Source organism: Rhinolophus ferrumequinum, chromosome 12 (assembly GCF_004115265.2).
Source record: "Rhinolophus ferrumequinum isolate MPI-CBG mRhiFer1 chromosome 12, mRhiFer1_v1.p, whole genome shotgun sequence".
Taxonomy (NCBI): Eukaryota; Metazoa; Chordata; class Mammalia; order Chiroptera; family Rhinolophidae; genus Rhinolophus; species Rhinolophus ferrumequinum.
The window spans coordinates 82,156,878-82,178,921 of NC_046295.1; the positions used below are offsets into that span (position 1 = coordinate 82,156,878).

Genomic DNA, 22,044 nt, shown 5'->3' on the forward strand with positions numbered 1-22,044 from the left:
TGAGTCAAACCGGCCCCCCATGGGGCTATCAGGCCCAACCACTGACAGTGGGGGCTTTTGACCCACCAGGGCCAAGTCCGTTGCTGCCGTTCCCCTGCTTTCAAGCATGTGGGTGCTGGCAGCAAAATGTTTCCATTCCTGCCGTAGCCTGGTTTTAACAGAGTCTCACTGGTGGTAACTTGTAATTCAATGGGCGCAGCTGTTCGATGTAGCAGAGCTTCTACTGGTGCCGGCCCTCCCTTCCGTGGTCTCTCATTCAGGACTCTCAGGACATCCCATAACACGAGGCCCAGTCACGCATCGTGGGAGGGTGTTTTGACACGCGGAGGCCTTGCTTCAAAAGGCCGTTATAGCGTTCAATCATGCCAGCTGCCTGTGGGTTATACGGAGCATGAAACAACCATTGCACATCCATCCTGGCAGCCCAGCGCTGCACTTCTTGCCCCATAAAATGGGTACCCCTGTCACTTTCAATGACTTGGGGGCGCCCATAGAGGGCGCACAGCCGTGTAAGAGCGACCACTGTATGCCGCTGATCTGCAGCCGGACACAGCCAAGCAAACATCAATCCCGTAGCAGTGTCCACTGCTGTAAACGCGTATATCGCATTGCGGGCCTTAGGCAGGGGTCCAATGTAATCCACCTGCCAACGAGTGAGGGGCACCCTCCCTCGCGTAATCTGCTGTGTCCTCAAGGGGAGCCTCCACCTTTGGGGGCTGTCCTGGGCACAGACGGCACAATCATAGCTGGTGTCAGTGCATAGCTTCCCAACGAGGTGACTGCACTGATATTCAGCAATGAGATATGCAGCACTTTTTCTAGGATGTTTGTGAATGTAATTGTCAGACCTCATATACCCTGAATCCACTGTTCTAAGTGCTTTTCACAGGTTGAGTCATGCAGCCATGCCACTCACGGGGAGGTAGGTCCCACTGCGATCCCCATTTTGCAGGGTCTCACCCCTACACGAGGAGGAGCCAGGGCTGCGCGGGGCTCGCCCCCATCGGACCGTGTCGCAGACGCGGGCAGACGGGGGCCCTCCCGGCCCGGCTGGCCCCGGGAAGGGCCCAGGGTACGAGACCAGGGAGCCCGGCGCCAGCAAAGGGAAGGCCCGCTGGAGGGCGCTGCGGCGAGGGCGGCGGGCTCGGGCTGGCGCGGCGTGGCCCGCGCGGGCCGCCGTAGGCCCTATAAAAGGCGCGGCGCGCGCTCGCGCGTTCTTTCCGGGCGGCGGCGCGGGCGGCGGCGCTGATGGCGGCCCGCGCGGCCTCGCTGTCCTGGCGCAGGCGACGGCAGCCGGCCCCGCCCCACCGCCCCGCTGCTCCCAGGCCTTGCCGCGCGGGCGGGAGGAGGCGCCTGCTGCCGTGGCCTCCAGGAGGAACGCACCCTCGGGCGGGGACGTGGAGGAATGGGGTCCGGAACGGCAAGGGACCCGTCTCACCCGTAGGTTCGCTGCCTCGTTCAGGAAGCCGGGCGGGTTAGCGCTAGTTTCATAGGTGAATCGACGTTTGGGAAACGTGCCGTGCCCCGCCCCCCACCATCCATCCACGCGGCTGCCCGGAGTGGACGGGGAGGAGTTCTTCCCACCTCTGACCATCAGACGTGGAGGGAATGACTTGATGTTTCTAGCAACCTGTTTTGACTTAAAAGATGGGTTGACTCACTGCTCGCTGGGTTCTGTCTAGAAGTCAGCGGTTTCCGAGTTGCATAGCGGGTGTCAGTGCTACCGCTTAGCCAGGTGGCTGGGGGAAGAGGTAACCGCATTCGTAGTTCTGGTCCCTTGATCGTCCGTGTGCGCAGTGGATGACGGCGGCTGAGCGCTTCCTTGTGTTTCTTACACGGTGATTTCATTTTTTTCTCTGGGGAGTTGGCCTCCTGTAAACTAAGTGCTTGGAAGGGCCTCCTGGGGTCTGGGGTGAGAACAGGTTCACCCCGAGGGATGACTTGCAAATTCAGCCCTTCTGGGTGACTGTCAGGGACTCGTCGACCCTGTATCCACAGGGTCAGGGAATAAAAGCTTGAGATAGTTGATATTCCATGTACACTGCCCCTAGAGGCGTTGCAGATGTGGCTGCTGTGTCACATTTGTGTCATTAGGTGGCAGAGAGAAGAAAGGCTGGCCTACGCTCAGCGTTCTGGTCCGTGAACGTCTGGATGGTTAATAGTCTGACACTTGGCAGAGTGCATTGGGCTGTTGGTGTGTCCTGGCAACCTGAAGCCTATTGAGTAAAAGCTCTTTTAATTCTTTTCTAGTTCGTGGCTGGCCTCAGATCACGAGGTTGTCGTGCATTTGACAGCAGGAGGTAGGACTGGGTCACTGGCTCCGGGATGAGCAGAAAAGGTGAGTAGGTTTCAGGCCGATTTGCTGAAGATCTGAGTGTTCCTTACCTGTCACATTGGATGACACAAAGGGAGGGTGGCACCAAAATTTTTCTTTCTGGGTAAGCTGAATGTCACCTAATGGTCAGATAGTTCAGATTACTTTATGTCCGTTTAAATGTTACAAAGTATTTGTGGTTCTCTGTCTCTTGCTCCTCGTGGTTCTAGCTACTCTGTCTCTTCAAACAAGTTTATGGACTGTGCAGCCAGAAACCTCAGATCAAGTTGCAGGATTTAAACTTGACAGACAGCTCCGCAGGCCAGCTACCTTAGCTTTCTCCAGCATGTGAGAATTTTCAGAATGCCAGGGCACTGCTTGTTTCCTGTGCCGCCACCTTCCCCTCTTGTTTTGTGGCTCTGATCCATTGGTCAGCACCTCACTAGTAGCTCTCTTGCCTCCACGTTGGGCTGCCCGTTGGGGATCTGAAGGTGACAGTGGAAAAGGTAGATTCCCTGGTCAGTGGCAGCTTCAGGAGTTTTAAACACTGAATGGAGGCCGGGGGCGCATAAAGTTTAGTACTTGGAACCCTGGCTCTCTGCTGGGTGAGAAGGGCTGCCCTGCAGATGCTGGACTGGCAGCACCACGGGTGCAGCTGCTGTGCTGCACCTGTGACGTCGGGGCAAAGAGGAAGTGGCTATTTCTACGCTCAGTGCTCAGAACAGTGAGCACTAAGAATGGTTTGTAGCCTAACATTCCTTCGAACCACCAGCAAGGTAGCATTTGTTCCACGTGCACGTGTAGCCAGAATGTGTTCAGGCTTTTCATTGGGAACCCCGGGTGAGACCCTGAACACTTTTTCCTTTTCTGCATATGTGAAATGAGGCTTGTTGTGAGGATTAAATGAGGGGGTGTGTGTGTGTACACAAGGCAAACTTGGGGTGCAACGGGAGAGGGTCTCCCTCCTGGAAATGGGCATTCTGTAAGTTGGGGAGGGGCTTTTCAGCAGGCCTTGGGCAAGTGTGACGTGCATCGTGGCTAAGAAGTGCTGAGCTGGTACGACGGTGCCCTGTCCCCGTCATAATTCTCTGGGAACCTGCAGGGCCCAGGGTGGAGGGTCGGGAGACATGTCACCCATGAACACCCATGCTCTGGGGACCCTTGAGACAAGCAGAGCATTTTCGGGGACTGGGAGGAGTGCCGAGCTTCACTCCGGGCATTTGTCCTGTTGAGATGGAAGTTAGGGCCCGTGTGGCGTCCCTCACCTGGTAAGTGACTGTACACACCAGGGCACTGGGGCGTGTGGGGGCCATTCTTGGTAGCCTGCTGGAGTGGCAGGTGTAACCAGGCTGTCCTTGTCCCGTTGCAGGGGGAGAGATCGGCCATCACAGCCTGACAAGACCTCGGGCCGTCTGCTGGAGGTAAGAAACTCCCTGGTTTCATATTTTTATTATAAAAAACAGACGTTTTGCATTTCCTAAAGTGTTTAGTGTGAGGGTTGGACAAAAGTTATAGATGAGTAGTTCTCAACCAGGGGCGATTTGTGTGCCCCTCCCAGGGCACATGGTACTGTCTGGGGACATCAGGTGGGCAGGAATGAGGGGTGCTGCCACATGTCCTGCAGTGAGCAATGGGGCCCCAAATGTTCGTAGTGCTGCGGTTGACAAGCCCTGCTGTAGAATCACATCAGAAAACCACTTACGGTGTGGTTTGGGGGTCCACAGATTGGGTTCCCTGAAGCTTGTCCGGGGCATCTGGTTAAAGCAGGAGAGCCAGGCCAGGGCTCACCGTCTTGCATTTCTCAGATCCAGAGGTCCCGCAAGGGCGTGGGCCCGCTCCGTGCCCAGCAGCTGGTCGGTGGAATAGACTACGTGCAGGCTGTCACTCCACGACTTGCTTCAGGACAGGTAAGTGGGGGTGGGGGAGGGGGCGGCTGAGGACTGAGGATGGAATTTCTCTCATTTGGGGGAGGAGTCGGGGGTCACTGGCTGGTTGGAGCTGGTTAGCCACCTGGAAAAGGAGGGTGAGCCTTTGACTTGGGAAAGGCTCCATCCTACCAGCTAGGGTGGGGTGTTGCACCCATCTCCTGCGATGCTCTTGGGGAGGCTTGACTCGGCTTTTCTGTTGTCTGGACTCCGCTGCGGCACTCGTGCTGCGTGTCGGTGCTTGCCGGTGGCCGTCATAAAGGCACATCTCACTTCCAGGCGACGGGGGTGTATATAAGACCCGGTCTTCTTTTACTATAAGACCGGGTCTTATATTAATTTTTGCTTCAAAAGATGCGTTAGAGCTGATTGTCCAGCTAGGTCTTATTTTGGGGGAAACACGGTAAGTGCCACCCTTGACCTTGTCAGGCAGAGCTGGGTGATGGCAAAGCGTCCATCTTTTGGTGAGGCAGGGTAGCCTGTGGGCTGGCCTCTGTCACCTCATCTGTTAGATGATGTGTTGGTTACTTGTTGCTAAGTACAAATTGCCCAGAAACTTGGTGCCCTGAGACAGCTCTGTGGGTCAGCGCCTGGCTGGGTTTCTCACGGGGCTGTGCCATCTGAAGTCTGGCCGGGGCAGGAAGAGCCGCTTCCAAAGACAGCTGAGGGTCCTCATAACGGGGCAGCTGGGGAGGGACATCACTGCTGGTCACGCCGGCCAGCGCTGAGGTGGAGGGGCTGCCCACCACAGCGTGTCCAGTGCTCACCGCAGGCTGGCAGGGTTGAGTGTCGTTTGTCCTTTATGTGGATGGCCCTTCCTTCAAGTTTTGGGAGGGAGCACCTTTGTTACGAGAACAGTGTGCTTGATCTTCTGGCTACTCCTGCTATTGCTGAGCAGCCACTAGTGTTTGCCCCCCTTTCTCGTGTTAGACCCTTGATTTCCTGTGGCTTTTGAAATTGCAGGGAGTTAGTGGGCTTGGTTACCGGAGGACGATGACGGGTGGCCCGCTCGGTGCCCGCCCTCGTTGGTAACTGAGTAGAACCTTGCTTCAGTCAGAAGGTTGTTTTCTTAGAGCTGGGACTTTCTTTTTGGTCTTTGAACTTTGACGAGGCTGGGTCTGTTGACTCTTGACGTGGGTGAATTCCACTAGAAACTGGGTGGTGAGTGAAGTGTTGAGAAGAGGGAGCCGGGCTGGGCACGTCTCGGGGAGAGGGCTGAGGAGTCTTCAGCAGCCATGTTCTTGCATTCCAGAGGCCGTCTTGCTGTCCTGAGGTCTCCGTCCCAAGGTAAGGCGTTGGACCAGGTGGGAGGGCTGTCGTCTAGCAGCGGGCGGACTGTTGGTGGGTCACTTCGGGACTGGCTGGTTTTCTCTCTGCAGGTGGGCATCCGCTGGGTGAGCCTAGGCGGCGTCTCAGTTCTGGAGAGAGGAGAACCAGGGGGACAGGTGCTGCCTGCCCCTCCCAACAGCCCGCGGGCCTGTCAGCTGGAACAGGTGTGGCCCTGAGCGGTGTCCTCCCAGGAAGACCTGCAGGCTCCTAAAATCATTTTGGTCGGGATGTCGGTGTTGAAAGCAGTCTTGTGTGCTCAGCCGTGAATTTCCTTTAGTAGTAACCAACCTGTCCGGAAGTTTCCCCGATGACATCCGCAGCCCGTTCACACGCGTGTTGTGAGGGTGGCATGTATCACACACTGTGCTGTTACAATAAAGTGAGCCATGTTTATTTACAAGCCTTGAGATTCCGTGCATTGACGAGGAAGCAGCCAGAACAGTGCTTCACAGCAGCCTGGCCTGCACACGCGTGCATGCGTGTAAAATGTGCACTGTGCATACTGGTCACACTCATGCACTATGGGAAACTCCCGCTTTTATGAAATTTACCTATGGCGACCGGCTGACACGCAGTTTCCAGTTGGGAGAGTCATTCTGTGCAGTGTTATTCTCTGGAAGCAGTTATAAAGCATAAGAAAACTAACTTTGCTTTTACGTATTACTCACCTTACGCCTGTGAGGACAGGCTGTCTGCTTGTGTTCAAGTCGCGCACATGATGTTCCAAGCGAAGGATCTAAAGGCTACTTGGGTGATGACACAGCGACATGGCTGACAAGCTTATTAGCTGGCAGGGGACGGGGTCGCGGAGGTCTTCGAGTTGAGGGAGGGAGCGGGTTGGTCTTGCTCTCTCGGGGGGGCCTAAGGAGGGCTCGGTGTAATGACATACGGGTGTGATTAAGGAACACAGGGAATGTTGAAAATGACTGCAGTCGAAACGCGTTGCCATTAATCTTCCTCAAAGAACATTGTAATTGAACAGCGATGGCATCTGCGGTGGTGTCACCCTCCAGACTTACATGGAGACCGTGTGTAGCCGGCCTCACAGGTCCCTGGGACCCCTGCTCTGGAGAGGGTGTGGGGGACACGTAGCCAGACCTTTCTGACGCCTTTGTGTTGGGTTCGTGGGTTCTGGGGGCCAGGGGCACGGCCCACGTGAGAAGGCCTTTAAAAAGCAGTTTCTTAGAGGCGAGGCATTAGACTTCCGACTGGGGACAAAGCATTGATGGAACGAATCCAGAAAAGGGTTCTCGTCCCCACCGTGTACGACCACCACTGGTAGCTGGTGTTTCCCCTTCAAGGTTCAGGTGAGCCTTACAGATGAGGGCTGGGCCCACGAACCCGACCGCGTTTGCATAACAGCCCGTCTGCCTTAAATCGTGGTGCTCACTTCTCTGCCTTGCTAATGTCCTCTGTGACTTGGCGCTGCGTTAAAAGTCTATTGAGGCAGATCTTAATGGTGTATGTCTGGGAACCCGTCTGCTGCCGCCTGGTCAGCAGAGCCTACTTGCCTGTTATCTGGACTGAGCCAAACCTCTAAAATTATCAGACCATCCTTTGCTGGCATTAAATTCTCTAGCTTTAGATCCTTCACCTCCCTTTCACTTTAAGTTGTCACATTTAAGTTGCTTTTTCTCGAATCAGTAAGAGTCTATAGGTGTGCAAGCCTGCACCCACATGAAAGCTGCATTTTCAACACAAGGGTAGTTCCTGAAATGCAAGTTCTCACACCTTTCACGCCTGCTGGCATTGCTGCAGCAGCGGCTTCGTATGTTTGTTTCAGCTCGTTCGGCTGGATTCTTTGACCCTGAGATGGGGACCGCTGCTGCAGACCCCACCACGGGACATTTCCTTGTAATGTTGACTTCGTGGGAGCACTTACGGGTCCCCTGGTGTTACTCAGGTCATGGTTCTGCACTGAACAGTGAATGCAAGAACTGCCATTACAAGACAGGCCAGCGTCGATGTAATTCGATGTACTCAGGACACCTAACTTGTTAATTTCTCCAGTGTTTCTAGGCTACAGTTTGTGTGTTTTTTCAAATTGTTGCAAACTCAGGAAACAATTTCCGATGTATTGAAAAAAAATCCACGCGTAAGTGGACCTGTGTAGTTCAGGCCTGTGTTCGAGGCAACTACACTCTCGGAGCCCGTGGTCCTAAACTCTATTTTACTGCGTTTGGATTATGTTCCCCCCCCCCACAAGGGAGAAATCCAGCTGGAGAAAGTTATTTTGACGTGTTTAGGATGAGGTGTACGAGTACTAAGAATGTGTCATTATGGTTGAAATTTGAAAATTGTTTCAAGCAAAAATTGAGTTTAAGGATTTGTTTGATGCATTTTTCTTCAAGGAAAGATGGCAAAATGAGACTGAACTGGTCCTGAATACAGTGTCTTGACGTGCCTTTTCCTCAGTCTGATGAGCGGAGGCCGGAACAGGAGGGAGGTGTGGAGGGGGGGGCATCGGGCTCCTGGGTGGAGGGCTTCCTGCTGGGGAGGGGCAGGGAGGAGATCTGGACTCTTTCCCAGGTAATGGGCTTCACACGCAGTGGTTCCTGAACGCAGACTTCCTGGATGCGGCTTTGTTCTAAGCAGCAGGTATTACAGAAGGTGGTTAGCGGATAGATCACATCTGCTTTCCCGCTTGTTGCTAGAACCTTTCCTGTTGGTCCCAGGCTCCGTCCACACGTCCCTTGTCGGTCATACCATAATCCAGGCGGGCTCTGGCCCTCGGGGACCTCAGAAACCAAAAATGAAGGTCAGCTTGCAGCAGCCTGTCACACACCAGCCCGTCCCAGTTAATTGTCCCATCCCCAGGCTGGCTGTAGGGCTTTGAAGGGTCAGGCAGGGCTCTGGGACCCCCTGCTGAGGCCTCCAGCAGCCGTGACCCTGAGAAGCCCACACATTTTCTCTACTGAAGGCAAGGGCAGCCCCCACTTCATGTCCAACCTGCTGGGGGTGTGGTCTGCACAGCAGAGAATGGGCCAGAGTGACGTGAGGGGAACTCGAGTACTCACAGAAAACCTATTTATTTACATTACATCTTCAAAGTAACAAAACCCAACTTGGCCTGCATGGGTCCTTCCTGCCTCCCGACTTCCAGGTAAACGGTTGTCTGTCCTTGTCTGTCCGGGCTGTTGGGATCAAGAGAGGGACACCTTGGGGAAAGGGAGCGTCAGGGTGAGCCTGTCCAAGTTCTGGTTGCCAGGAGATCCCAAGGACTACTGGGCTGGACCTGAGCAGCCCCGTCCTTTGTCTGGTGGCAAGGTGAAGAGCGAGGAGGCCCCAAGGGTAAGGGTGGCTCTCTCGGGCCACAGGCGGCCCCTTGAGAGTGGGGTCACAGTCCTTGGCATCAGACTCCAGGCCGCCCTTCTGGAGTGGTCGGTGGGGGACCCCAGTCGCCCGTCAGGAGTACTTGGTGTTGGAAATCTCCTTCCAGAGCAGGGTCTTCAGGTGGCTCAGCACCAGCGAGTGGTGCGCCTCCACCTGGCTGGCCAGCCCGCTCAGCGTGGTGCACGTGCGCAGCTGCGTGCCCAGCTCCTCGCGCAGGCCGGCGGGGGCGCCGGGCAGCAGGTAGTCCCGCAGCAGCTCACACACCTTGGCCAGGTTGGGCTGGATGAGGTCGCCCTTGCACTGCCTCATGAGCTTGTCGCAGGGCGCCCTGCAGTCGCGGCCGTACGTGCAGTCGGCGCTGTGCTCGCAGCGCCGGCCCCGCAGGAAGCGGCGCACGGCCGCCTCGGGCGCCACCTGCTGCAGGTCGGTCATCTTGAAGTCGTACTTGGCCGTGTAGCCCACGTTGGCCAACGTGGTCTCGCACATGTAGAAGGTCCCGTAGGAGCCGTGGAAGAGCTCCTCCACGAACTCCAGCAGGCCGATGGCAATCTTGGCCCGCCAGGGCCACGCGGGCCCCAGCCACTGCTGCAGGGCTCTGTGCAGGGCGGGCGGCAGCAGCGGGCGCAGGAGGGGCGGCAGCGCGGCCCCGTGCCAGGAGCGGGGTGGGGCGCCCTCGGTGACGTACAGGTCCCCGCAGTAGCCCAGCAGCCGGGACGCGTGCTCCTTCTCCTGCAGGGACAGCAGCAGCAGGAACTCATGCCGCTGCAGCAGGGCCCACACTGACTTGGCTTCGGCCAGCGACACCCTGCTGTCCTTATTGAAGTCGGCCATGAGCAGGACCTGTCCGACCAGCGCAGGCAGGGAGGGCAGGTCGCCCAGGTTCGCCTGACATTTGGGGCCAAAAGAGGGAGACCGTCGTCTCAGAGCCGCACGTTTCTAAGTTGGCAGGATGCCGGCCTTCGTGTGGTCCTCCCAGCACGTGGGTGCCGGCGGGGGGCTGCACGAAGGACCTGGCACATCCACCAGCTTAGGGGAGCCCAGCCTCCAACCGAACAGATGGAGGAGAGCCAGGGACGTGGGAGGCCCCCTTGCCACCTCCTGGAAGCCTGCCCTGACCACCACCCCACCTGCATCTCTCCTGGAGCTGCTCCCAGGGTCTGTGTCCCTGTGTCTCCACCAATGCTCGGACAGCCGGGGTGGGCACCTCAGCACAGGTGAGAGCCCGCTAGGTGGGGCCAGCCACTTCTCATGTGCTCTTGCCCCACTCCTTCCGCCCCCCCACCATGCACTCAGAGCTCCCTGCTGTCCCCCACTGCTGCTCCTGGGGAATGGGGTCCTCCCTGCCTAGAGGGTGCTCCCTGAGCAAGGGTCTGCTTAGAGCTGGGGGCTATCCAGTAGCCTGGTTGGCCTGTAAGGCCCCCACCCGGCCTGCGTCATGCCCTGGGCATAAACTGGACACAGCCCCCAGGAGAGCCAGCTGACCTTGAGGTAGCTGAGCGTCATGTCCCGGAACTCTTTAATCGAGGTGCCCCGCGTGGGCTTGTCGAACAGCACCAGCTCCCGCCGGGGGGCCGCGTCCCAGCCGGCCTTGGAGTTCAGACTCTCCTCGATGCCACACTTGATGGTCACCTCCTTGCCCTGCCAGAGCCCGCTGTACACCTGGGGGGGCCACAGGGATCGTCTGTGTAGACGTGCCCCTCACGCTGCAGCTCGGCCTCTGAGCGCCGGGCCCCCCCACGGGCTTACCTGCTGGCCCGGGAGGGAGGAGAGGCACGTCCTCCACTCCACCTTGTGCAGGGTGCACAGGTCCTGGCAGATGGAACCCGAGATGATGCCCTTGTGGTACTGGTCACACTGAGGAGAGGGGGTGCCAGGAAGTGGCCTGGGGGGTGGGACTCGGGCCTGAGCCCTCCCCCCAGAGGGGCCTCCCTGCCCCCGTTCTTTACGTGTTGCAGCCCCTGGGTGGGCATGCTGAGGCCTGGTCATGTGTGCCAGTGGCTCCCTGGTTCTTGGGCCACAGCACTTGACACAGGGCCCCCAGACGGCTGCAGCCACACAGCCTGGCACCTGCCCAGCTGGCAGGAGCCTTACGCTCACTGCGGTCTGGAAGCCGCCCCTCCCACTTGTCCCCACCGTCCTACGAGATGCCAAGCTTCTCCTCGGCGTGACTGTTGGTGAGCGGGTTTCTGTTTCTCCCGGGTCAGGTCTGTCTGCATCCCGCGGGCCCTTCCCTGTGGGCTGTGGGCTGTGGGCTGTGGGCTGAGGCAGGGCCGTGACGCGAGGCAGGCTCCCCCCGCCCAAGTGCACAGTGCAGAGGCCACCAGTGCGGCGGGCTTCAGCTGCTGAGAGGGAGCTCACCAGCTGCGTGATGTGACCCGGCTGCTCACCCTGCTCCTGTGAGGTGGGGAGGCCCCGCCTGGCCCCCACGAGGGCAGTCTGTCACCTGGGCCTGCCCCTGGGCCACTTCAGCCAGAGGCCCAGGGAGAAGCTCTCAGCGGGAATGAGGTATGGCTGATGCCCCGGCCCCTCCCCTTGCAGCCCCCTGAATCCTGGGGGTCTGGGCCCACCCTAGCAGGAAGATGCGTGGCAGGGAGGTGACCAACTCAGACCCTTCCCCCTGGGGGAGCTGTGGCCATCTGCAGCCAGGGTGGGTGAATTCCTGGGTGTGCATCACTGTTGCCATGGAGCCCAGGCCCTTGGTGGAGCCAGGCATGGAGGAAGGAGAGGCAACGGAGCGGGCAGAACACAGCATCACCCATGTGGGGAGGAGCGGGGACAGGACTCAGGGCTCCGGCCTCCAGGGCACCAGGTTCGGGACTCAGCTGTGTGAACCGTGAAGGGGCATCTGCTGTGACGTCATGAAAATGACAGCCGTTCATCAAGATAGAAAAGGAAAACTAAGAAAAACTACACACCTTCGTTCCACCACCCTGTAGGGAGGCCCTCCACCCCAAGGGGTCAGCTCCTGCCCCCCAAACCCTGGGTGGCCGAGGCCAGCCCCAGCCAGCAGGGGCAGGAGCCTGCTCACCACATGGCACCAGGGCTGGAGAGGAGCTTCTGCAGAGCTGAGGCGGGCAGTGTGTCCGGCATCCCGGAGCTCCTCCGGCCCATCAGGCTCCAGGCAAGTCGCCTCAGCTCCCGGCCCGTTTCCCATGTGCAGGCTGGGCTTTGGTGGGGCCTCAATGTGCAGCACCGGCCAGGCCCCCACGGCCGGCGAACACCCGCTCCATGACCCCTGGTCCTGCCTGCCTCACTGTGGTCTTGGACAAGTGGTGGAACCTCTCTGAGACGGCTGAGAGCCCTCACGAGGTGGGCTGATGCGTCCTGGGTGCTGGCCGGGCCCCCGGGAGGTACTCAGCACACAGATCACACTCGCACTCACACACTCACGCTCACACAGGCTCCTGCACATCCCCGCTCTAGAAGTTGCAAGCAGTGACTTTAGCGCTGTCCCCAGGCAGGAGGCTCTGCGGACCATGCCCTGCCACCTCCTTTGGTGAACCCGTCCCCAGCAGGGGCCCTCAAGGCCACCAACATCTGCCTGTTCCAGTCCCCCTCCCAAACAGCTCTGGAGTCCGCCCGCTGGTCTGTCTATCCCCAGCCACCCTGGTCCCCTGCAGTGGCCTCCCCACAGCCCCGCCCATCACCCCCAATCTCCACCACACCCAGCCGGAGGCAGCCAGGCACCGTGCAGTCGGATCCATCTTCAATCCACCCTGCTAGTGCCTGAGACTGGACAGTCCGCTGCCCGTGTGCCAGCACTGGGCACGAAGGTGCCCCATGTCAGCCTACAAGCCCGGCCCAAGGGGACACTTACAATGACCACCTGGCAGACGTGCCCACGACACAGCTCCACGTAGGATGCGTAGTGCACGTACGCCAGCCAGCCACCCGCAAAGACGCCCAGCCAGACCAGGAAGACATACTTGACCCTGAGGCCCGGGAGCCGGCCCTGCTGGGGGAAAAGGGATGTGAGGAAGCGCCACGTTTGGGGTGCATGTACCCCCTTCCACAGACCCCAGCCTTCCCGCCGGCCCCTCCCAGTCAGCCCCCACCCGCCCTGCCCCAGAGTCCGGAGCCGGTCTTTCCTTCTGTCTCTCTCCCACCTCAGTGCACCCACTCCAGGGTAGGGACGTGTGCCTGGTGGCTCTCAGACTTTTAAAACACAGGCAGGTAAGAATCAATTTCAAAATGAGGGCTACAAGCTAGGCAACTCTTTATTTTGCTGAATAAAGACGTTTTTTACAAATTTCCCTCCTGTCTTGCTCTCTAATTTCGTAATGACATGTAACCTCTACATAAGGTCAGGTTGGAGAATCACCACCCTTACACACTATCCTCCAATGGGTGGAAAGTTCTGGCTGGACTGGGGCCAGCAGGGAGGACGGGGCTTGGAGGCTGCTGGTGCAGAGGGCAGGTCCCGGCCGCAGTCGGCCCTTCAGCCTTTAAGAGACACGGCCTCACATACACACAGTAGCGTACTGCCAAGTGGGGACACAACCCAAGCGTCCACCAACAGAGAACTGGATACACCAAACGGGGTCCCTCTACACAGTGGAATGTCACAGCCCTGAAAGGAAGGAGGTCCTGACACCCGCTACCACGTGGACGGACCCTGAGGACACTGTGCTCAGTGAAACGAGCCCGTCCCAGAAGGACAAACCCTGCAGGACCCCCTCACAGGAGGTCCCCAGAGGAGTCAGATTCAGAGACAGGAAGTAGATGGGGGTCAGGGCTGGGGAGGGGAGGGGCGTGAGTGTTTAATGGGGGCAGAGTGTCAGTTTGGGAAGATGAGAAAGTCCGGGAGATGAGGGAGGTGGTGGCCGCACGACAGGGTGACTGCGCCTAATGCCACTGAGCTGGCACTGAAATGTTGAGATGGTCCGTTTTGTCTTATGTATGGTTTACTCCAGTAATAAATAAATAAGACCGAAGCCCCTGGACTCCCTGCCAGAGGCTCTATCCCTGACGTTCAGGGTGACAGGAACTGCTTCTGTGCTTTCCGCAGGTGACAAGTGGAATCAGGGTGTGAGGGCCCCACAGCCTGGCAGTAGGTGAGCTGGGGTGCCGTGTCCCATGCATCCCCCAAGCGGGGTTTCCAGGGCACCACCTCCCTTCCCCAACCCCCTCCCAGGCAAATCCCAGGTTCGCAAGCTGCTGTCCAGGAGCGGCCAGCTGAGGGGACAGGGTTGTCAGGCGCTGTCCCGTGCAAGGGCTCAGACATCCCGACAGGGCTGCTTAGCCCCAGGGACCAGCAAAGCAGGGGGCCCGGGGCTTCAGGTCCGCCTGCCCCCAGAGGAGCACCACTGCCAGCACTGGCTACATGCGCCCCCAGCCTTAGGCCAGCTAGCAGCTCCAGGCCTGGTTAGTCCTGGGTCCTGGTCAGCTGTAGGCTGGGGGCTGCCCCGAAAAATGGGACCACCAGCTCCCCACTGAGTCTTGGGCAGGGGCCTTTGGGCCCAGCCCAAGCAGCTGTGGTCATTTTTATGGTTCTTCCAAGAGAGGCAGGTCCTCACCTCCTGCTTCCTGGCACCTACTCTGGAGGGGCTGGCTGCCTTGGGAGGGGCTGCAGCGGGAAGACCCCCGAGAGCTCCGGGGACGGGCTCGGAGCCTCAGGGGCCACTGAGGAGCAGGGGGACGGGCAGCACTGGAGCAGAGTGAAGGGGTTGGGCCTCAGGCCCACTTGTCCCTGCCACCACGTCTGTTTCCGTCAGATTTGTTCAAAAGGAAAAACAGGAAAGCAGAGAAACGGGGTGGGGGGGCTGGGGAGCTGGGGGTGTGGTGGCTGGACAAGGTCCATGATTTTTGCTGGTGGTGCAAGCGCCCAAGGTGGTGGTGAGCAGGGCTTGGGTGGGCTTTCAGTTCCAAGGGGGCCCCAACAGCTGGGGCTGGGGCCCTAGGGGGGCAGCAGGAGGAGGGCAGGCTATAGCCAGTGCTGGACCCGGAAGTGGACCCTCGGCTTCACACCGTGATTGCTCCAGGAGCCTGTGGGGCGGTGGGGGCCCAGACACTGCCCACTCCCCTGCCAGACCCCCCCAGGCTCTGGGCCTTCTTGTGGTGGCCTTTCTCCCAGTACACAGTCCCTGCCTGGCTAGCTCTGACTGACCCCTAGGTCCGCATCTTAGGCAGGCACTTGGCACTTCCTGCTGGGGCAGTCCCTGACCCCTGTGGGTGAGTGAGCCCCCGGGACTTACTCATCAGTGGGTCCCATGCAGCTGCTCCCCTACCTCACCCCCACCCACCCCAGCTCCTGGTGGAGCCACTTGGAGACAGGACGCTTACTCAGGGGACAGCAATGACATAATGATCTGCACGTGCACCACCGACCCAGGAGCGTGTTTCACAGGTGGGGAAACTGAGGCTCAGAGTCTGTCCTGACACTAAGAGGGACCAGGCCGGGCTCAGACCACTGGGAACCTGCCAGAACCCCTCTCCCGCCCATCTGCCGTTCCTGGGCCACCCCTGCAGCTGGTCAAGGCCTTCCCTCAGAGCTGAGGGTCCACCCCTCGCGTGCAGGTGGACCCTCAGACCCGTCAGCTCCCCGCTGGCCCAGGGCTGGGCCGAGCACCACACCCATGAGGCCTTCCGCGGCCAGGGAGGGCATCTGGCACAGACACGTAACCAGCCTGTTTCCCAGCTTCCACCCTTCTCCCTACTTCTCCCCGCAGGGGGGCCGAGGCCAGCTGGGCCCTGGGCCAAGGACAGCACCCCAGCAGGGACAATCCTGCCCTGACCCCAAAATGGCTCTGACCGGGGCTGTCCTGGAGGACATCGCGGTCACAGGGTGGGCCCAGAAGATCTGGGACTCATGTAGGCCAGGCTCAGACCACCAGAGGCAGAGGTGACAGGGTCCCCAAAGACTGGCACCAAGGCAGCCTGGGCCTCCCCTGCAGAGGAGGGCCCTGGCAAGGACATGACTTGTGCAAGGTCATCGTGGGGGCTCAGGGCACACCCTAAGCTGGGGCTGGCTGGGTGATAACCCAGGGGGAGGTTATCTATGTCCTTCTTAGAGCATTTCTGTGTCCCCAGTTTTCCACAACAGAAAAACAGACCTGATGTTTAACTAGAGGAAAGAGGAACGGACGCGGTGTGCTTTCTGGGCCTCTGGGAGCAGGGTCCAGCCCGACGGGGGTGGGGCCTCTTCAGCCCTGGGAGCAGGGGCTGCCACCACGCAGCATGGGCGCCACCGGCCCCTCCGCTCGCCCCAGCAACACCGCCCCAGGGGCCCTCCCGGCTCTCCAGCTTCTCCAGCGGCCACACACCCAGGGTCCTGAATTTGGCCCTGACCCCCGCCCCCCCCCACTCCAGGGCTGGACGCCGCGCGCCCGCCCGCGGCCCGGGCACTGAGGGTGGGTGGGGTGGGCGCCCGGCGGGGTGCGCCTACCTGCAGGCCCTTGGAGAAGGGACAGAAGAGCACCAGGTGCGCCAGGCGCCGCAGCCGCCGCATGGTGGGCGCCCGACCGGTGCGCGGGCCCGGCTCGGCTCGGCCTCAGCCCCAGCCCCGCGGGCCGGCCCGCAACGGCCGCGCTGCCGCCGCCCGCCGCGCGCACCCGCCCGCCGCGTCCCCGCGAGGGCGCGCGTCTCCGCCAGCGGCCGGAGGGAGGAGGCGCTGGGGGGCGCTCGTGGGAGGAGCGGAGAAGGAGGGGCGGGAGTGCTGCGGGGGCGCGCGGTCGCGTGGGAGGGAATGGGGACCCGAGAGGAGGGCTGGGGAGGAGGCGCTGCAGGGATGCGCGACCGGGAGGGACAGAGGGTCTGGGCGCTGAGCGGAGCCGCGGTACTGCGGGAGGGGCGGAGGCGCCCCCATCTCGGGTGAGAAAGGGGAGGGCGCCCAGGCCCTGGCCACCCGCTCCCCACCCCTCACGCTGGAGCTGTCACCCGCGGGGCTGTTGCGGCGCCGCGGCAGAGGGAATGCAGGGGATGAGTCTGGCTGCCTGCAGAGGCCCCCTGGGTTGAAGTCTGGCGGGGCAGGAAGCCCAGGGACCGGGGCTTGTCGGGGGCGAGGTCCCGAGTCGGGGTCCGCCCCCACCACCGGGCCTGCGGGGCGGTGGAGGCTGTGGCGGCGTTTGACTGTTTCTTCCATTCTCTACAGGGATACAACAAAATACACCTTTTTTACTGTGCAGCTCTGCTCTGCCAGTGTTCACACATCCAGGCGTGCAGGACGCGGGACTGTTCCACTTGCCCCCTTCACGCCCTTCTTCAAGCCATCCCGCAGCCCCGGCCCTGGCGAGCTCTGGCTGGCCCTCCATGTCACTCGAGTGTAGTGAGGCAGTGATTGCCTTGCGGTCCGGCTTTTGTCACTGGGCAGAGCGCCCTGGAAAGTCAGCCCCTCTTCCTCGCCGCCAGCCCTCCCGGCACAGATGCTTGGTTGGGTTCGTTAGCGCTTCACCCGCTGGAGGACGTTTGAGTTGATTTGCTGGGGCTGATCAGCAACGGAGCTGCCGTCAAGTTTCGTATTCAGGTGTTTGTGGGAAGGTCAGTTTTCCTTTCACTGGGGTAGGTGCAGGAGGGCTCGCTGCGCTGTAGGGTCAGGTTGTTAAACGCTTCCCACAGGCTGTCCTCCTCCGTCCCCCAACGTGTGAGTTCCCAAGGCAGCGTGCGGGGTCCAGCTGCCCCACATCCTGGCGACACTGGGTATTGAGCCCTCAATTCTACCTGTTCTAGAGGGTGTGGGAGCGTGGTGTCTCTGTGGCTGTCATTTGCATTTCCCTAATGACCCATGACATTGAACATTTTTTTCATGTGCTTAGTTGTAACCTATATATCTTCTTTAGCAGAGTGTCTTTTCAATATTTCTTCCCATTTTTAAAATTATTTCCTTGTTGTTGAGTTGTGAGAGTTCTTTATATCTTCTGGATACAAGTACGTCATCAAGCATGTGGTTTGCAAAGATTTTGCCCTGGTGTATGTCTTGTCTTTTCAGTTTTCTAACAGTCTGTCTGTAGTGCAGGGGATCCTGCCAACTTCGCCATGTGTCATGCGGGGACGACCTGCAGGGTCTCAGCTCCTCACATAAGAACGCAGGACATGGTGAGGCCAAAAAGGAACACCCACGGAGCCATAGGTAGGGGAGTCACACCACTATACTGTCGCTGGCAGCTGGGTTGGAGACACAGGAAGCAGGAGCCACACTGTTGGCAACCCTCACTGCGCCGCTTGCAGACTCAGCCACCATCTTCCTGCTAGCTCCCCCTTTTTTTTTTGCTAGCGTAGCCACGGCAGTTATATTAGTGCCCAATGGCTCACTGGTTACAGCTGACGGCCAACTAGCCACAGCTGATGGCCATTTGATCACAGTTGACAGCCATTTACTACCTGAGCCAGCACCTTTCTATGTGAGGCCGAGAGCCTGGAAACTGCTTTTTGGGGCTCTGTCCCCACACTCCACCCCTACAGGCTCTCGCCTCACAATCTACGCGACAAGCGTCTTCCGCGAGGGGCCCTGTGCGAGGAGCCTGGAGGTGAATGCTATTTCCTGGACACAGCCAAGCTCTCTGGTCACAGCCAGGGTTTCTCAGGGCACTACCAGTACTTCTGGACACAGCCAGACCTCCTGGACTTCTTAGGGTACCACTAGTCTCCCCGGGCACAGCCAGGGTTTCTCAGGGCACCACCAGTACTTCTGGGCACAGCCAGACTTCCTGGACTTCTTAGGGTACCACTAGTCTCCCCGGGCACAGCCAGGGTTTCTCAGGGCACCACCAGTACTTCTAGGCACAGCAAGACTTCCTGGGCTTCTTAGGGTACCACTAGTCTCCCCGGGCACAGCCAGGGCTTCTCAGGGCACCACCAGTACTTCTGGGCACAGCCAGACTTCCTGGACTTCTTATGGTACCACTAGTCTCCCCGGGCACAGCCAGAGCCTCTCAGGGCACTGCCCCTCTCTCTGGACACAGCCAGACTTCCTGGACTCAGCCAGGGCTCTCAGGGCACTGCCACTCTCTCTGGGCCTCTCAGGGTACCGTGCTGGAACAACAGCGGCTCACAGTCAAGGTGCTTACATATTCTCAATGGTGGCCGATCAAGACACAAAAGCAAACATCCGCCAGTTCCACTACATGGTGGTATGTTCCCAAACAAATAGTCAAGCTGTCCATTAAATTAGGGATGGAAGGCAATTCCCCATAGTCCATAGTCATTCGCCAGGGCTGTCCTGGGGGTGAGGGATGACCTGGACCTCACCCTCAGCTCCCACGGAGAACTCAGCAAGCCTTTCCTCCTGGGACTACAAGTCCTGCATCCGGGCTGTCTCAGCAAGCACTTCCCAGCCCACAGGGCCGCAAGGACCTTCGCTTTCTCCAGCCTCTGCTGGTTGGGGAACCGTCCATGTCTTCCCACCCCTCCACGGGGTCCAGCTCTCAGGCAGCTGCTCCTCCTGGTCTTCCTGAGACTGAGTGTTCATAGACACAAACCGCTCCACCGCCCTTCGGAGAGCCTTGGCCGACACCGTACCCTGCTCACAGCGCCATTCGTCATGCAGGAGACCCTGCTCGCTGCGCCATGTGTAGTGCAGGGGATCCTGCCGACTTCGCCATGTGTCAAGCGGGGCGGCCTGCAGGGTCTCAGCTCCCCACATAAGAATGCAGGACATGGTGAGGCCAAAAAGGAACACCCACGGAGCCATAGGTAGGGGAGTCATATCTCTATACTCTAGCTGGCGGCTGGGTTGGAGACACAGGAAGCAGGAGCCACACAATTCTCAACCCTCACTGCGCCGCTTGCAGGCTCAGCCACCATCTTCTTGCTAGCCCGCATTTGCTGCTAGCCTAGCCACGGCAGTTATATTAGTGCCCAGTGGCTCACTGGTTACAGCTGACGGCCAACTAGCCACAGCTGATGGCCATTTGATCAGTCGATGGCCATTTACTACCTGAGCCAGCACCTTTCTGTGTGAGGCTGAGAGCCTGGAAACTGCTTTTTGGGGCTCTGTCCCCACACTGTCACAGAGCACAAGGTCTTAATTTTGATGAGGTCCAATTTATTCATTTTATTCCCTTATGTCTTGTGCTTTTCCTGTTGTTTTTTTTTTTTTTTAAGATTTTATTGGGGAAGGGGAACAGGACTTTATTGGGGAACAGTGTGTACTTCCAGGACTTTTTTCCAAGTCAAGTCGTTGCCCTTACAATCTTAGTTGTGGAGGGTGCCGTTCAGCTTCAAGTTGTTGACCTTTCAGTCTTAGTTGTGGAGGGCGCAGCTCAGCTCCAGGTCCAGTTGCCGTTGCTAGTTGCAGGGGGCGCAACCCACCATCCCTTGCGGGAGTCGAGAAATCAAACTGGCAACCTTGTGGTTGAGAGCCCACTGGCCCATGTGGGAATCGAACCGGCAGCCTTCGGAGTTAGGAGCACGGAGCTCCAACCGCCTGAGGCACCGGGCCGGCCCTCCTGTGTGTTTTATCTAAGAAATCTTTGCCTAACCCAGGGTCTCAAAGGCTTTCTCCTGTGTTTTCTTCTAGAAGTTGTATAATATTTGATTTTACATTTAGGGCAATGTTTCTGTTTGAGCTGATTTTTGTATATGGTGCAAGGTCAGGGTCAAGGTAATGTTTTGGGGTTTTTTGCACATAGATATCCAATTATTGCAGCACACTTGTTGAAGGTGACCCCTGTGGTGGTTTTGTAGTGGTGCCTCCACAGAGACACTTGCCCAGGAGGCTGATTTTCCAGCAAATTCCAAAGGGTAGGTTTCCAGCAGTTCTGCGGGCCCTGCGGGGACAGAGCCCCAGAGAGCAGTTTCCAGGCTCTCGGCCTCACGTGGAAAGGTGCTGGCTCGGGTAGTAGATGGCCGTCAGCTGTTACCGGTCAGCCATTAGCCACTAATACAACTGCTGTGCCTACGCTAGGGGTTGGTGGGTGGATTGGCAGAGAAGCGGACGGCGGATTGCGCATCGTGTGGATTCTGCTTCCTGTGTCTCCAACCCAGCCGCCAGCGAGAATATAGTGGTGTGACTCCCCTATCTATGGCTCCGTGGGAGTTCCTTTTTGGCCTCACCATATCCTGCATTCTTGTGCAGGGAGCGGGAGCCGAGATGCTGCATTACAGGTACCACAGTGATTTCTGTGCCCACCAGGAAGCCAGGGCTGCACTCTCCCAACAGGTCTCTGACTGCAGCTGTGTCTGCGCCTCACTCTACCCCTCTGGATGGTTAGCATGTCTTGTATTAAATTTTCCCTGTTCAAATTGCCATGTCGTTTCTGTTTCCTCCTGGGACCCCAACTGACAACGTCAAGTACACAAGGGACACGGGCATTTTTATGAAACTTACTGAGACCCACGACACTCACATTTGGTCCACGTGGCCCACCCTCGGGTGCCCAGTGTCCTCAACCAACCAAGTGGTCATTGCCCTTGGATCCAGGGACATGTCAGTCCCACAGGAGAGTCCTGGTGTGGACCAGAATTAACTTTGCATCCCCTTTTGGACCCCTCCCCCCAGGCTTGCCAAAGGAAAGAAGCATCCGCTCAGAAGGGTCAGGGTAGAATCTTCAATATTCTAAAGAGATCTAAATAGCCCCACCCCCACAGAGGCGCTCCCCTCTAGGGCTGTCACGCTCTGTGCAGGAGCTGCCTAAGGTGTATGGGTCAGGAGAAGGGGACAGACGGAGAGTCAGAAATCTTAAGCGCACTTTGGAGAAGGCCAGTCCATAACAGCACCACCAGGGTCTGTGGGTGGTAGGAAGTGTGGAAGAGCTCACCACTGGGTGGCTTTTGTGATAAAAGAGACACCATTGTCAGACTGCAAATGAAGCCAAAAACATGACACCCCTTAGTTTCAGGGACTGCAAGGGTGTGGCCATTGTCAGCTGTGTAGAGCACCCCTGAAAGCTGTTAGAATGAGTTTTGTGTGAGCAAGAGTGACTCCATATTGAATGAGCAAGAGTCACTCCATTTGGACGTAGGCAAACATGTCCTTAGCAGACAACATCCAGGGAGCTACCCGGTTGCCCTGGTAATTGGGTGTAACCAGTTACACCCCAAAGGTCTGCTACTGACGATATGATGACATCAGGGTTGCCAGCTGGCTGCCCCAATAAGGTGACATCAGGAGGGCACTCATGACTGCATAAGAACTGAGGACTTTTGCAGCTCAGAGAGCAATCTCGCCTGAGAGGTGACCATGCTGTCACTCTGATCCGAGAACCCTCC

The 22,044-nt window shown here is 58.6% G+C and overlaps 1 protein-coding gene, 1 long non-coding RNA gene and 2 other non-coding genes across 9 annotated transcripts; 3 read left to right on the top strand and 1 right to left on the bottom strand.

Annotated features, from left to right (window-relative positions):
• Nucleotides 1-1,282: 1,282 nt before the first annotated feature.
• LOC117031862 (uncharacterized) lies at nt 1,283-7,027 on the top strand. Of its 3 annotated transcripts, none has more exons than XR_004424637.1 (6): nt 1,283-1,493; nt 2,251-2,338; nt 3,684-3,735; nt 4,120-4,221; nt 5,492-5,526; nt 5,619-7,027. It is a non-coding gene; the product is annotated as an uncharacterized LOC117031862 (long non-coding RNA). The 3 variants fall into 3 exon arrangements; XR_004424636.1 differs by having other exon boundaries at nt 1,283-1,444; XR_004424635.1 differs by having other exon boundaries at nt 1,294-1,440.
• LOC117032613 (small nucleolar RNA SNORA17) lies at nt 2,041-2,171 on the top strand. The gene has a single exon (XR_004424787.1). It is a non-coding gene; the product is annotated as a small nucleolar RNA SNORA17 (small nucleolar RNA).
• On the top strand, nt 2,929-3,072 carry LOC117032609 (small nucleolar RNA SNORA43). Its single transcript, XR_004424784.1, has one exon. It is a non-coding gene; the product is annotated as a small nucleolar RNA SNORA43 (small nucleolar RNA).
• A 1,553-nt stretch (nt 7,028-8,580) lies between the features above and the next one.
• On the bottom strand, nt 8,581-16,431 carry DIPK1B (divergent protein kinase domain 1B). Of its 4 annotated transcripts, none has more exons than XM_033122702.1 (5): nt 16,286-16,431; nt 12,719-12,853; nt 10,648-10,755; nt 10,384-10,560; nt 8,581-9,786 (listed from the first exon to the last, which is right to left on the bottom strand). In XM_033122702.1, the coding sequence occupies exons 1-5, from the start codon at nt 16,346-16,348 to the stop codon at nt 8,974-8,976; spliced, it is 1,296 nt and encodes a 431-aa protein (XP_032978593.1). In that variant the 5' UTR covers nt 16,349-16,431; the 3' UTR covers nt 8,581-8,973. The 4 variants fall into 4 exon arrangements, with proteins under 4 accessions (XP_032978593.1, XP_032978594.1, XP_032978595.1 ...); XM_033122703.1 differs by having other exon boundaries at nt 10,648-10,710; nt 12,719-12,856; XM_033122704.1 differs by having other exon boundaries at nt 8,581-9,630; nt 12,719-12,856.
• Between the last annotated feature and the right edge of the window lie 5,613 nt (nt 16,432-22,044).